This window comes from Cheilinus undulatus, linkage group 6, assembly GCF_018320785.1.
Source record: "Cheilinus undulatus linkage group 6, ASM1832078v1, whole genome shotgun sequence".
Classification (NCBI taxonomy): Eukaryota; Metazoa; Chordata; class Actinopteri; order Labriformes; family Labridae; genus Cheilinus; species Cheilinus undulatus.
In genome coordinates this window covers 9,795,784-9,810,880 of record NC_054870.1, presented here as the reverse complement: position 1 = coordinate 9,810,880, position 15,097 = coordinate 9,795,784, and the positions used below count along the sequence as shown (strand labels likewise).

The 15,097-nt window shown below is 39.4% G+C and overlaps 1 protein-coding gene across 2 annotated transcripts in view; it reads right to left on the bottom strand.

Annotated features, from left to right (window-relative positions):
* LOC121511093 (inositol polyphosphate-5-phosphatase A) overlaps window positions 1-15,097 on the bottom strand; it is a 280,564-nt gene that overhangs the window by 201,358 nt on the left and 64,109 nt on the right. For both annotated transcript variants that reach the window (XM_041789627.1, XM_041789626.1), the window contains exon 2: window positions 2,757-2,798. In XM_041789627.1, the coding sequence (XP_041645561.1) occupies window positions 2,757-2,798 (42 nt within the window). The remainder of the gene's footprint in view (window positions 1-2,756; window positions 2,799-15,097) is intronic.

Genomic DNA, 15,097 nt, shown 5'->3' with positions numbered 1-15,097 from the left:
CGTTTTGGAGTTGTTGGATTCTGTATTTGATGAGTTTGATGAGGGAAAGCAAAAAATGATGTCTGCTTCCATAGCGTTAGCTGTGCAGCTGGTATATCGGTCCCCCCAGATCTAGAAACAGCTTGCACCGACAACTAAAGGAAACAAACTTATTACTAAGACTACAGGAATTATGGCAATGGATGAATTTGCCAAAATGTTGAAGTATCCCTTTAAACCACTAGGCCACTTGCACTCGTGTCATGCATTTGTATGTGAATATACAGTATCTTCCTGTCACACAATTCTGGAGCACAGCTTTGAGCTCATTAATGCATCTGTACTTCTTTAGGTTTTGTTGCTTTAATTATGTTTTGTATTTTATTGGGTTGTTTTACAGTTTATTTTTACTGCAGAGCGTTTGGTTCTAATGCTGGTTTGAAGTTAGCTTTTTAAAGATATTTATATTGGACTTTAATTTCTTTTTCCATCCCAGGAGTATAATTTTGACCAAACACAAACACTAGTGAAAACAAACACAGCATGTATAAATAGTGCCAAGTGAAACTGTTCCAGACTGCATAAATATTCCCTCTCAAAGTCCAGCTTTAATGAAAACATTTCGCACAGTGTATTTGTACGCCCAGTTTCCTTTTTTGAGCAAAAACACCTCCCTCTTTCTCTCTCTCTCTTTTTCTGACACTTTTTAACAGTTCTAGCTGCCTCACTTCCTTCATCTCAGTGGAAAGAGTTGTGGTTAGTCAGGGGTTCCTATGAAGATCTGAACGTTTGATATGAGGCATGACTGAGCTCAGATGTTTCTCTCTGAATAAACAATGCTTAAAGAGGGGTGAAACAAGGGTAATTAAAAATACAGCATCCTTCACACATGGAAAATTTTTTACAAAGATTCCCAGTTAGGACGAGGTGGGTATGAAAAAATAGAAAGAGCAATGAAACTTTTGGGCATAGAAAGTTTTTTGTTTTTTTTGTTTTTTTTAGGTTAACGGGTTTGCAAAAAAGCAGTTTTAGCTATAGGAAGCAAAGGCCTCCAGTTGACCTGATAAACAGAACTTCACAGTCACATGAAGAGGAAGCCTCAGGGTTCATGGTCCCGGTCCCATGACAAAACTTTAAGCTATAGAAACCCGATGCAAGCCTGTTGGGACAACATCCACAAAACTACTACTGTGGGAAATCATGTGTGGGAGCAAGACCAGAGCTGCAACAACTACTCTGTCCTTTTTACTTTCATATCTGATTGATAGTTTCACTTTTCAAAAAATAAACACTGACAGGTTTTGGTGTCTTATGTGAGGGTCTTTGTGTTTGTACTACAGTGAATATTGTTTGTAGACCTAAAAAGATAATTTTAACACATCAAGATAACCTGTGTGAAGTTGTTGAACACGTTTTTACAAAAGTGATGTGGCGTTTCAAAACCAAATGACACATCCTTAATGCAAAGATGCCACTAGAAGTTCTGATCTTTTTTGTATAGCAGTGAAAATTACTTGAGGTAAGACACCTGCTTTGAGCAGGAGACTCTTAAGAAGGAACTTTTTGATCTTAAAAAGCTTCTCCTGAGGTTTAACTGTTGTTAATTGAAAAAAAAAACGCATTAAAGAAAGAGTGTTAATAGATAATGTCCCTGGTGGAGTAAAGGCTTGACATACACAATGGACAAAAGTATTTGGCCACACCTGCTTATTATTGAATTCAAGTGTTTCAACCAGATCCGTTACCACAGGTGTATAAAATCAAGCACCTAGCCATGCAGTCTTGTTTGCAAACATTTGTGAAACTAAACTGGTTGTTCTGAAGAGCTCAGTGACTTCAAGTGTGGTACTGTGATGGATGCCACCTTTGCAATAAGACGGCTTGTGAAATTTCATTCCTGCTGGATATTCCACAGTCAACTGTAAGTGGTATTTTTGGAAAATGGAAGCGTTTAGGAACAACAGTAACTCAATGACTGCTAAGGTGCATGGAGCATGAAAGTTACCAATGCTGTGATGATTCCAGAGCTGAAAAGTTCTGAACTTCCACTGGCATAAATGCAAGCGCAAAATCGCCCATAGGGGCCATGCATCAGATGGAGTGGTGCAAAGCACACTGAAACTTCACTGTGGAGCAGTGGAAATCTGGAGTGGAGAATCCCGCTTTTCTGTTTTGCAGTCAGTTCAGCAAGTCTGGCAGATGCCAGGAGAAAGTTACCTGTTTGACAGCATTGTGCCAACTGTGAAGTTTGGTAGAGGAGGGATAATGGTGTGGGTCTGTTATTCAGGGTTTGTGCTAGGCCCCTTATCTTCAGTAAAGGTCAATATTAATGCTTCCGCATATCAAGCCACTTTGGACAATGCACTGCTTCCAGCTATTTTGGAACAGTTTGGGGAAGGCGCTTATCCATATCAACATGACTGTCCCTCAGTGGACCAAGCAAGGACTATAATGGTTTGATGAGTTTGGCATGAAAGAACTTGGCTGGCCTGCACAGAGCCCTGACTTCAATGGAGATTGCGAGCCAGGCCTTCTTGTTCAACATCAGTGCCTGACCTCATAAATGCTCCACAGAATGAATAGGCACAGGTTCCTACAGACACACTTCATAATCTTGTGGAAAGCCTCCCAAGAAGAGTAGAGGCTGGAAAAGCTGCAAACTCTATGCTGAAATACATGTATTTGAATACAATATCCTTACAGTCCATGTTAGTGTAATGGTCAGGTGTCTGAATACTTTTGCCCACATAGTGTGTTTGAGACATAGCACCACTTACCTGGTAAAACTCCCTCAGCCATGTCTTCTGTAGATTTTCAGGCTGGAAAGAGAGAGAGACAACATGTAAGTGACACCATTAAAAGCATTTTTAACAACTTTCACAGTCGTTTGAAGTGGCCGTTTTAACACTACAAGCTCTTACTCCTTACTCATCAATTACAGCAGCTTGGTTAACAGCTCTACACTTCAAAATGATACAGATGCCCTTTAGGTTTACACATGCAGGGCTCTGCAGTCAAGTGAGCAACAAGTGGCTAGACTTGCTGGAAACAGTGAGGGCTGGTGTCATCTTACAGCATGCGACAAAGGATGTTTTTTATATCCTATAAGTTTGGTTGTGTTAAAGCCCCCCAAAAAACATGTACTGGAAAATGTCATGGTTGTGGCCTCAAGTAACAAGTTGCTCTGTTTTTCTCAATTTCTCTGACCTATGCATGGTCTCCTCTATATCAGTGCCTCCTGTAGCTATGCACATAAACAATATCAACAACAAAAAATCACAGAGAGCATGGTGGAGAAAGGCATTGTGTGCAAGGAGACCACATCACTCACATGGCACACACCACTCGTACATTATAAACTAGGGATGCCCAGATCTGATCCTGGCATCAGATATCAGTCTATCCTTGGGTGGGACTGAAGATTATACAACACCAGTCCATGGATCTTTATGGATGTAATCATGTTTTTGGACTAAAATTAGTCTGGGTTTATACAGCGGCGCTTCTCTCTGATGCAGCAGGACTGTTTTTGTTGGAATATGATGATCAAGAGAGTACTCGAGAGCTTCTAAAGGTGAGCTGTGGCACTTTAATTCTTGTTTGTTTGTAGTCTGACAAATGCATTAATTGTTGCTGCTCTGGGGTTTTTATCCTGGAATGTTAAACATGATCAGAATTTTGAGAATCAGAGCTCTCCAGTGGTGTACAACAAGTGGTATATTAATGAACAGTCATTCTGTAAATCACTGAATAGTGTAAAAGAGCATCTGTCGGCCTGCTGGACCCTCAGATTTTTAAGGGGTTAACGTCAGCTGATCAACAACAAACACGTGAATATGAGTAAGGTATAATCTAATCAATATTATTTGAGAGATGTGCATTTAGAGGCTGTTCTCCACCAAAAGGAGGTTGCAGCATCTTTGTTTCAGGGTCAGAAAGCTTCTTCATCTTTCTCCCTCTCACCTTCTTCTACTCGCCCTACATCTGTCATCCCTCCTCCACTGTAAAAGGTTATTCCCAGACCTGGACTGGGCTGTTCAGTGGAAACAGACACAGAGCCCTGAGCAGTCTACCATTTAAGGAGAGATCTCCCTACGTCGATAACTAGGTCTGATGAACAGCTCTGTTTGTGTGTGTGTGTAGTCTATAATAAGAATCCAGCAGGGATCTGCAGGCTCTGTAACAAAGCCCTCATATATTATAGGAGGAGGTGAATTATCCTTGGATGGTATCAGGGCACAAAGCACAACAAACATCTTGTCACCATGACAACCATATCTGAAAAACATTTACCTTATGGACCAAACAGTCTTAAGCCTCTAATATAACTGATGTTGTTTGTAAGTTACACTTCATCTCAGGATTAACTTCAGGGTGAAACACCTGACTGACATTTGTGCTCAAACAGGAGCATTTATTGAGTATAATCACGTCTTTAGATTCATTTATCTTAAGAAGAGCTGGGGGAACATCCGTTCAGGTGACCTATATTTACAGTCCGTTAACTAGATTGTGCTTGAACAGAAATATGTGTCTGGTTAACAAGAAGGATTAATACAGAGTGACAGCTTTAGGTTTGGATAATTTTCTTGTCTTTTTTACACCTTTTCAAAGCTACTAGGACATAAAGAAGACAAGGGAGTTGCTGAACCAGGATGCAGAAAATCTGAGATCATTTTTAATACCCATCCGTACCATGCAGCTGTCTGGAGGATTGCAACTGGTCGCTGATGAATTTGACCAGGTACGCCAGATCCAAGTAGGTTTTACAATGAAAGAGACCCCTTTCTCGGAGTTGAAAAGCATGCTTGCGACTAAGCACGGATTGAATATCTTTATATTTCAGGCCAATTTCAAAGTGAAATTCAATGAATCACTCCCACGGATGCTTGCCCTCCGTTGTTTTGGTTGGTTTGACTGGGAAGTAGTTACTGCTTAATCATTTCAATCTACTTTTGCAAGATCTCGCAAACTGTTTCCAAAAAAAATTCCCCATCATCATATTGACAACAACAAAAGAAAAATCCATCTTTTTTTTTTCTCCCATTTTTATTTTTTTTCTCCCATGTCCCTTAAGGGGCTCCATAAGTTTTATATATAGAGATCGATCGCACATTTTGTTTCTGGGCTGTTTTTGCTGAGGAGATATCGTGGTTTTTCTTTGTTCCCCGTGGATTATATGGATTGCATTGGCGTGCGTCGCAGACTTTAAAAAGACTTGAAAGACACTTAAAAGAGCTCAGAGACAGACTAGTTTGCAGTTTTCGTTAGATGGGGACTTTTAATTTACTTTGATTTTATAAAGACTGTGATTAAATCATTGTTTTTGCTGTGAAACACTTTTGATTTAACTTTATGTACAATGTGTGCATTCATTCTGGTGGTGGTGTTTATTAAATGGGAGTCACTTTAAATTCATTACGTTCTCTGGAGAGATTTATTGATTGTATTCATTCAGAGTTGTTGTTTATTTCATTGTGATATATTCTTTACATAAAAAGGTTTCTTTTTTCCTTAGAAGTTCCCCCTCGTGTGTTAAAAGCTAACTTGAGAAAGGTTAAGTGTTACACTTTCATTTTAATAGTCTACCATATCTTTATTTTACTACACTATGCACTCATTGCTACACTTACAATTATAATAATAAAAGCATTTAGATTTAGAAAGTAATTAAAAGACTTTTGACAACAAACCTAGATATAAAGAGCGGCATCAGTAAAATTAAACTAGTTTAATTTTAGAAATAGCTATCTCATTCTCTTTAAGTACATCCATTTAAAAACACTCAAAAGAAATATTTCTGTCAGTAACACGTCTGACTTTTTACAGTAACTAAGAGAAATAGATTATTTTATCATTTTGTATTCTTTTTTCACACATGAGCTTTGACAGTGTTGGACACCACGTACAGATGAGTGTGTGTGTTAATGTGTGTGTGTGAATAAGCGACTGTATGTCTGCTTCGTCTACTGTCAGACGACAAACAGGGCACGTTTGTTGTGAAAGGCCTCACTCCTGCGACCAGTGTGGGAAAAGTTTCATGTGGTCTGATGATTTAAGGCGTCACCAGATGATGCACACTGGACACAGGCCTTACACCTGCGGCCAGTGTGGCATGAAGTTTGATTGGCTGTATCAAGTCAAAAAAACACCAGTGTGACCACACTACAGTGGATGAGAATTAAAATGTATCATTGCATGAAACTAAAGTTCCTGTTTTCATTTCTCCTCATTGCCAGAGCTACAGCATTAAAAACACAGAGCAAACACAAACACTAGCACCTGATGTTAAACTGTCCAAACATTTTAGACTGTCTGATAATAATGGGGGTTTTTTTGTATTGTAACAGCAGCAGCGGTACCAGTGTGTGGTCAGAGCGTTTTCTTTTTTAGTCCAGTTCCTGAGTCTCACATATTTATCTTGTCTGGTGTAGATGAAGGTTGATCGTGGTTTTTTGTTTTTTTTTCACAGCTTGCGTGCTGGAGGATTCATGTCCAACTCCAGATGTTCTGCTGTTTGACGGGTGATTCTCATGAAATCCAGGTTCAAAAGATTGCAGACATCAAAATTGCAAAAAAAAAGCATAAATAGAGCATATTTCTTCAGAAACACAAATAACAAGATCTTAATTATTATTGACTATTAATTTCAGAACATAACTGGAGCATTTTTAACCTTTTTATCAACATTTTACCACAGAGATCGGTGAAAAAAACTCAGCAACTACTCTGAATCATCAAATACATGTGAAAAATAAATTATTTGATTTTTTTAAGATACAATTCTTAAATGGTATTTATGGAATTACACAAACCTTAATTAAATACATTTTGAACATAAATCCTTTTTTTATTTTTACAGATTTCTCTCATTACTGCAACACACCCCTCAATCTGCAACCAGTTTTTTCTGATATTTCCTAGAAACCTGACATGTTTTAAATGCCACATTGAAAACTGAAATAACAAAACTGCGATATTCTCCAAACTGAAGGAAAGGCAAAGTATTTTTGTTACTCTATTAATTAATCTCACAAGTAGCACTGTTTCTGTAATGATATGTTTCGGAAATGAGGTTGATGGTTGTGAATGAGAATTAGACTGGCAACTGCATAAAAGAACATTGTTCAAAGAACATAATTTTAAAAACACTGGTTCAAGTCAATTCATAAGTTTATTCTTAGTAACAAGTGAGGTCAAAATACCATGTGCATGGAATATAATAATCAAAAACATGTTTCATATAACACAATAAGACCCGTTTCAAAACTATGTATATAAAGCAGAGGCTGTTTTTGTTGTCCGTCATTTTGACAGTAAGGGTCGTATAAATTCTGTCATACCATTTTCACAATCCACCAATACAATTTTCCCTTTAATACCTGTAATATAATAAAATTCAATATGACTTTATTAGCAGTATTTAATTAATGAAGCACCCTTCCTAGCTTATATAAGAACAATCTTGAGTTTATGCATTTTAATGTCATTGAGTGACAGATGAACACAGTAGCACAGCATTTACTCCTCGTCATTTTTTACGCAGTGACGGCGGAACAACAATCATTGTCTTCAAGCAAGCAACTATGAAATTTGCACCAAACTGATAAAACCTGGATTTTAAATCTTTTAATTAGCTCAAACAGACATCTGCCATCGCTGAAAAGGTGCTTATGTGACGTAGAATCCTACCATCAGTAGGTTTTCTACGTCACAAACTCTATATAAAAGCTAGAATGTAAGAATGTATATTTAGTCAGTTCAGTATTTTTTGTACTTAAAAAGGTCTGGTTAAAAAGCTTGACACTCAAATTTAAGTACAATATTACAACAGAACAATAAAACGGGATAGAAGAGGCATTGTCAAGCATAATATTGAAATTTGATCATTGTTTAGCCCTAAAGATTGTGAACACTTGCAACTTTAACCTTTCTTCACCCATTCTAGCAGACCTATTTGACCCACAAAGTGTAAATTTTACCACTGGTCAGCTCAAAACTAGAATACAAAAAGACAGAAGGCTTAGCTCCTTCCGACTGTTTTTCACTTCTTGTTTAAAATTGAAGAATCTGTTAAAACTTCAATCCTTAAGGTGTAAACAGTCAACCAACATTGTTGTGTTATTTATTAGGGGTGTGTATTGACAAGAATCTGGCGATACGATACATATCCTGATACAGGGGTGCCAATATCAATATATTGCGATTTTTTTCTATTGTAATTATATATACAGTGCTTACCAAATTTATTAGACCACCCTAACCCGAACCAAAGTAAGGTTTATGCCACAGCTGCCCTAAATTAACAGCATTGGTAATTACAAAAATCATTTTTTAAGTTTCTGCAATGGTTAATACACCAATACGTAGAAGCTCTTTAACCCAAATGATATTTTCAATGCTAAAATATAATTATTATTGTTATCCATGAATTTTCCAATTTACTGATTTACAAAAAAATGGAAAAATTAGTAAAGCACATTAATATTTCTTGATTAATATGTCAAATTATAGTTATTTACTTGCATTCTTGAACAGAAAAATGAGTTTTAGTGGTTGAATGTTATGTTTGATTCATTTCTGACCTCTCAGAGAAGCCCAGTGAGCCGGCTCAAATTTGGGTCAATTCAGTGTGAAATTCCTCATTCCTGTTCAAAATGGTAAAACGTGGAGAGCTGACTGAAAATAAAAGGAGTCCACATTAAAACACTTCATGATGCTGGATGGTCTTTGAGACAAATATGACAGGTGGTCTAATAAATTTGTTAAGCACTGTATGTATATGTGTGTGTGTAAATACACATACATATGTATATTATATATTTATATAAATAAATAACTGTAATTTTAAGTTAATATGGAATATAACAGAACAGAGTTAAGCTAAGTTTAACAGAAAATCTCAATTTTCCAAAAACCTGATTTATCGATTTAATCGATTTATTCCCCAGCCCTACCACATGGCATTATTTCCCATAAAAGCAAGGTTCACTCGCTTCCAACAGACACAACAGTGGGCCTCTCTATCGTTAACGGGTACAGCCCTCAGCCATGCCTCAAACTCTCTCTACTCCAACCACTTCTCACTAAACTTGCATTTACTCATCCTTCACACACATACATGCAGTCAGCTAGCTTACTTGCACTGATAGGTTAGCGGCCGGAACATAAACAATTGTGAATTCTACTGAAACGGAGTCAATGAAACAAAACATTAAAAAGTACTTAGGAAAATTTTATCATACAATTACTTTAGATGAATATACATGTTACACAGATGTCTTATCATGATTTTAGTTGATAAGCGATAATCCAGTTTTCACAATCTCAGAGCAGGCCAAGCCTTGTGGCCCACCTGACATCTTCAGTGTCCCCCCAGGGGGTCCTGGACCTCAGGTTAGGAACCATGAATGACTTAAATAATCTGTAGTTGCAGCCCTAAGTCACCAGAAGCACGCAGGAGAGCTGATGATGCTTTTATACCACTAATGGTGAAACTTTCATGTCATGTACTACTTCAGTGTCTTCTCCACTCCACAGTTTCTTAACACTCCCCTCAGATCCAAAGATACGTAGAAATACTGTCCTCCAAGGGTAAAAATATCTTCGCTACCCTTTAAGTCTCGGAAAGACGACAAATAAGTGAACTTCCCAAAAAGAATTTTTCCCTCAGCATCAAGCTGAGAATTAATTGAATTAAAAGTGATTCTTTCCATAAACACACTAACAGATAATACTTGCAGTCAAGCGCTAAAGCTTCATATATGTTGACTTTTCCAGGAGCACCTAAACGTCTCGTGTGAGTGTGTGGTGAGTGTATGTCCCAGCCCCAGCTAGATCCCACACAGTGCAGGTCTATATAAGGACATAAGCACTGGACCCTGTCTTCAGCCACATGGATGGAGGAAGAGAAAAAGAGACAGAGACACTCAGGCAGAGCTCCACCTGAACATCCTGGCACTTCTCACACATCTAGAGTCTCTTAGGGCACAATCATGGTAGGGCAAGTTGTCCCGCACCATGCTAAGGTACGACTGCACCCCCTCCCTAGTGCCCTGCTGGCCTGTGCTCACACTGCTCCGAGCCCAACCAGGCCTGAGCGCAGACACAACATCACATTTCAATATTAAAGTTTACAAGAAGCGCAGCTTCAAAGTCTTCACAATGCAGAAACACACACACAGCACTGCAGCAACTTTCTTACTTTGAGGCTTATTGTGAGTTGTTTGGTCAGGCAGGCTCTATGACATGCCATCATTGTTTAAATGATTGTAAACAGGAACAGCTGTACAGATTATTTGTCATGTCTATGTTGCAAACTAGGGCTTGTGTGCATGCATGAGTAACTGCACCATGCTTAAGCCCACCTCTTCTGTCTGTGCCCTGGTCCAGGAAGTGTACCATGCTTCAGCAGGACATGGAGCACTTACACTTGTCAAACAAACTGGACTTCAAGGTCAAACAGGCTCTGGCACCATGCAAAAGAAATTATGGTCCAAGTGGCCCCGTAAGGGCACACCTGCCCAAACCACAGTGCACATTTAAGCTGTGATATTTACCTTCTTTTACCATCTTCAGAGGTAGTAACAGGTGTAAAAGAGCGCGCGCATGCATGTGTTTGTGTGCATGTCTGTGTTAGTAAATGTGGAGGTGCCTCTGTGCTGTCCTCTCTAGCTGTCCTGCAAACAGTGTGAATTGACAGACGGTGACATGTAATATCACGTTGCAGTATCAGTGTTAATGTCTCAAGGCATTACGATGGCAGGGCTTTGCAGAAATGCACTGTGAAAACACCTACTAACAGCAGGTTCAGGTGGTGCTCTTTGGATTTTTTCTAATCTGGACTGCAGTACACGTTCATCAAAGCCAAAATGGTGAAATGTATGACAAGAGTGTTCCTGACTGAATTAGCGTTTAAGCATTTTAAGTTAAGTGTCTATGTTGCAGTTTGGTCAAATTTATTACAGGCTTTTTTACATTTTTTGTGTATTTGTCAGTATTTTGTACTATAGTTTTTCAAAGACTCACAATCAAAAAAAACCTGACAGCAGTATTGTTAGTCTGTAAACCTAACAGCCATCCCAGCATTTTGCCAGACTGTTGCAACATAACCCAAGATTTGGCACGCTATAGCCAGACTACATCTCTTTCCATTGGTTCCCCCTCCTCTTTCCTCTTTTAGCTGTTAGCTGAGGTGTCAGGTGCAGCAAACCACAATAAAGTTTATCTTATGAAACCTTCCTTCTTGTTCACTTCATAAAACAACACAACAAACACTGAAGTGATGGAGAGGTGAAAGTAATGAGGCAATAAAAGCTCTCTGCCGGCTGTTTTACAAACAAGTGTTCAACTCAACTGGAGAAAATGTGTCCTAGAAAACACAAACAGCAGCTCACTGAAAGAGAAACATGAGGGCTGCTCTGATTTCATCTGACCTGACTCTGATGTGACAGATGTCAGTTTGGGCTGGGCCACTCAGAAGAGGGCCAGCGGGGCCCTCAGAGGGCAGGGCCCCGGAGAGAAACATGCTAATAAGAGAAGCCTATATCTGTTAGAGCGGCCCTCTGCAACCTGCTGGCGATCAGAAGTTAATTTGAACTTAATTAGAAAGTGGGGCTTCACTGTCAAGAGGTAAAAATAAACCTGCACCCTCCTCCTCCTCCTCTTCCTCCGCTCTGTGCTCTCCACCTCCTCTCCTCTCTGTTTTCTCGGTCCATGGCCTACTTTTGAGACAGCGTGGGGAACTCAGAGACTCCAGAGGAGATGTTTTTAGATTTCAGCCCAAAGAAAAGTAGATCTAAAGTGGACAGGCACTCAGGATATCAACAAAGCATCAATTATGGACAGTTTGGAGGGAGGACGAAATCTGCTCACTGTCTGCTGCTGGGTTGCGTCCACTCCTGTTTAATATCTGTCAAAATTAACCTCATGTATCACTGTTATACTTTTGTTATTTCCACTGCCTTTGCACAATGAAAGATTCATGCATTCTCCCTTTAGTTTGATCTGACCATGAAAATCAAACCTTTACCTTCCCCTCAAACATTTCTCTGAGCTCTGGTTGGACTTGTGACAGTCTTGTGACCAGAGATTTGCAGGCTGCAAATGCCTGATCTTTGAATTTAACAAATATGATGCAAAGCACTGCAGCAAAATTCAGCTTTTCCCACACAGACGGAGCCTCTGCAGTTTGATCAACCTCTGATTTTTCAGAGTTGTATTTGGAAACACTTTAAAAGACATGCTAACAGTGTAGAGGGGGTGTCTTATTAAAACCACAACAAGAGTTTCTCACACACTACAAACAGAGTCGAGCAATGCTGCTGCTGTATTTCTGAAGAAAGCAGGCTGTGTCATAAATGTAACAAAGGTTATTAACATTTACTCACTACAGCTTCTGCAGCCAGAGGCATCTCTGCACATTACTTTACAAGCAACATAAAAGTGAGAGGACATGAATGACTGAACATTGTGAGTGAAGTGTGAAAAACTGTTTTGAAATAAAAGCAACATCCTCACTGTTTGTGAAAGCTTAATTCCAAGGTAATGTGTGCTGATGTCTGTGCAGCGAGTAACAGGAAGTGATGAATTCAAACTCCTTTGCACAAGTTACTTCACAGCATAACTGCCACATGTACAAGTAGGAACTCTGATGCTGACAAGTTCATGCAACATCCAACATACCAGTCAAGATAACAAGAGTATTTTAAAACTTTGGGCATTTTTTAAATCAAAATATGTAGTCTAAATGGTTCAAGATGAAAGCTTTTCTTCAGCCTGCAGCAGTGAAACAATCTAGAACAAGCTTGGTCGACAGCCGTCCTGTATTAAGTAGGGCATCCCATTTCCAGTTGAGTTTATTTCTCTACCCCTTGTCCTAACCTGACAAGCCAGATGAATTAGTTTCAAACGCCCATCTGGTAAACCTCTCGCAGCCAGCATTTGGGAAAGTACAGAGCCTTTGAAAAAAAAACTCGGAGGGTGATTGGATGAATGTTCTGTCCGTCACATCTTTACGGGCCAATCAGAGCAACAATACGTGATGTAGCTGTTGCTGAGGTGCGCCCCTACCAAGGAGTGAACTCCATAGAGAACAGCATAACGTGAACCATGGCAACTACAGACACATCATTTTTTAAAAAGAAAACAACTCACTGCTATTCTTTGTTCTTCTTTTACCAAAGAAATGTCAAGTTTTGATAAAACTGACGCTGTTGCAGCATCCACGCTAATCTCTTTCACCATAATTGCACCGACCTCTTGTTGCTGCCTGCTTACATCACGACTCCGCCATGCCCGAAAGTACTGCCCCTCATCGCTGACTGTTCCCGTCACTTTCTAACCGGGCCTAAACTGTTCAGACAGGAGCTTTGCAAGATGGATTCGCTAGCAAGAAACATGGAAACAGGCGAATCCATCTGCTTTGCAAAGTTACCCTTGTTCTGTATGTTTACATCACTTCTCTTTGTCACAAGAAAACACTTCATTGATATGAGATCAGATCCAACTTAGCCAGCAGCCCATCACGCACTGATCACATCTTTTAAGTGAAACCTGTCATCCAATCATAGCCCCTCTCATCAGATAAGCCAGAAGTGTCCAAACATTTTCCACCATAAAGAAAAAAAAAGATGTTGGGGCAACTTTAACATCCACAAAGCAAGGTGTATGAATGTTTTTAAAAACCAATATAATGTAGGTTAAGATATGCTTAGTGATTGAGTACGCTTAAATGGCTAGTTCATTCAGGAGGCAGCAAAAACCCAGAGCAGAGCAGGCATCAGTGACAACAGAATGACACTGATTAAGTCAGAAGCAGGATAAGGGAGGAGCTGGGGTGGAGGAGGGATGCAAGAGCTGCTTGCAGAGTTTGGCCAGGCAAGAGCAGTTCAGATAAGGCAGCATAAGAGCGATTAGCAGATAGCATGCTTAGAGCAAATCAGCCAATGACAGCCTGCATGATTATGGCAGCGCTCGACTTTGTGGCCTGCCTAAACTAAAGCTTAATATAATGGCTGACAAGGCAAACGGACAATCATTTCCAGGTTTTTGGGGAAGCCAATCAGATGTCAGGGGGCCATGTTTGGCCCTAGCTGCCACTGGCTCAGCCCCCACAATATAATTGGTAGTGCTATTTGCTGCCATAACCCCTATGGGTGTTAGAAAACAAGATATTATCATTTTAGTTGCCAATATGTTTAACATGTGCAGTGTTGTCTCAATTTAGTCACACAAAACACATCAATAAATTCCTCTTGTCAAGATTTTTGTTCACAGAATTAGCATAGTAGCCCAGCCTTGTGCTAAAACTGTGAAGTACTAGATAGTCAAGCACAAGCTTCATGTTCAAATGTGGCCCAAATTTCCTTTAGTTCCGAGAGTTTGCAATCAAAACTGGACTGAGGGCCGCATTTGACCATCGGGCCATAGTTTGGACACCCCTGAGATTAGCCTTAAATCAAAAGCACCAAATACCACTGTAATAAGTTTCATCCACGAATGTTGCTGTTTTTTTGTTGGTTTTTAGTGCACAAGTATGGATAATAATATGGACAATTAATCTGACATGCCACACAGACTGATCCACAAAGCCGTGGTATAAATAGATTTCACATCAGTTTGGGTGTTTTGGAAGGGCAGAACCTCTCAAACAAATTGTGAAGGATGATTGGATGTGCGTTCTGTCCATCCTTCATTATTGGTCAATCAGGACAACAAAAAATTTGCACTGCCAACAGTAAGCTACACGACACAGGTTCAACAGGTGGTGGAAGTGAAGAGAGAAACATTCTTCCCAACAAGGAAAGATTTGAGTGTGGTTGTTCGCTCCAACCAAACTACACCCATAGATACCGCTTTTTTCTCCTCAAATGACTAATTCATCAAGCCATTCTCTGGTTCTGACCAGGAACAGACATGGGATCTGGAAAAGTTCATCTGTATTCAAAGGTTATGGATAAACAAGCCAAAATGAAAAAATATATTGTAATGAAATTTCTTTTGTGAGTAGGGTAACAATTTGGAAAAATAATGTGATTGCAATCTTTTTTCTCTTAAGGCTAAACAATTTTGAAATAAATCTCACTGCAATTACTCTGACTCATATTGCAAATGCGAT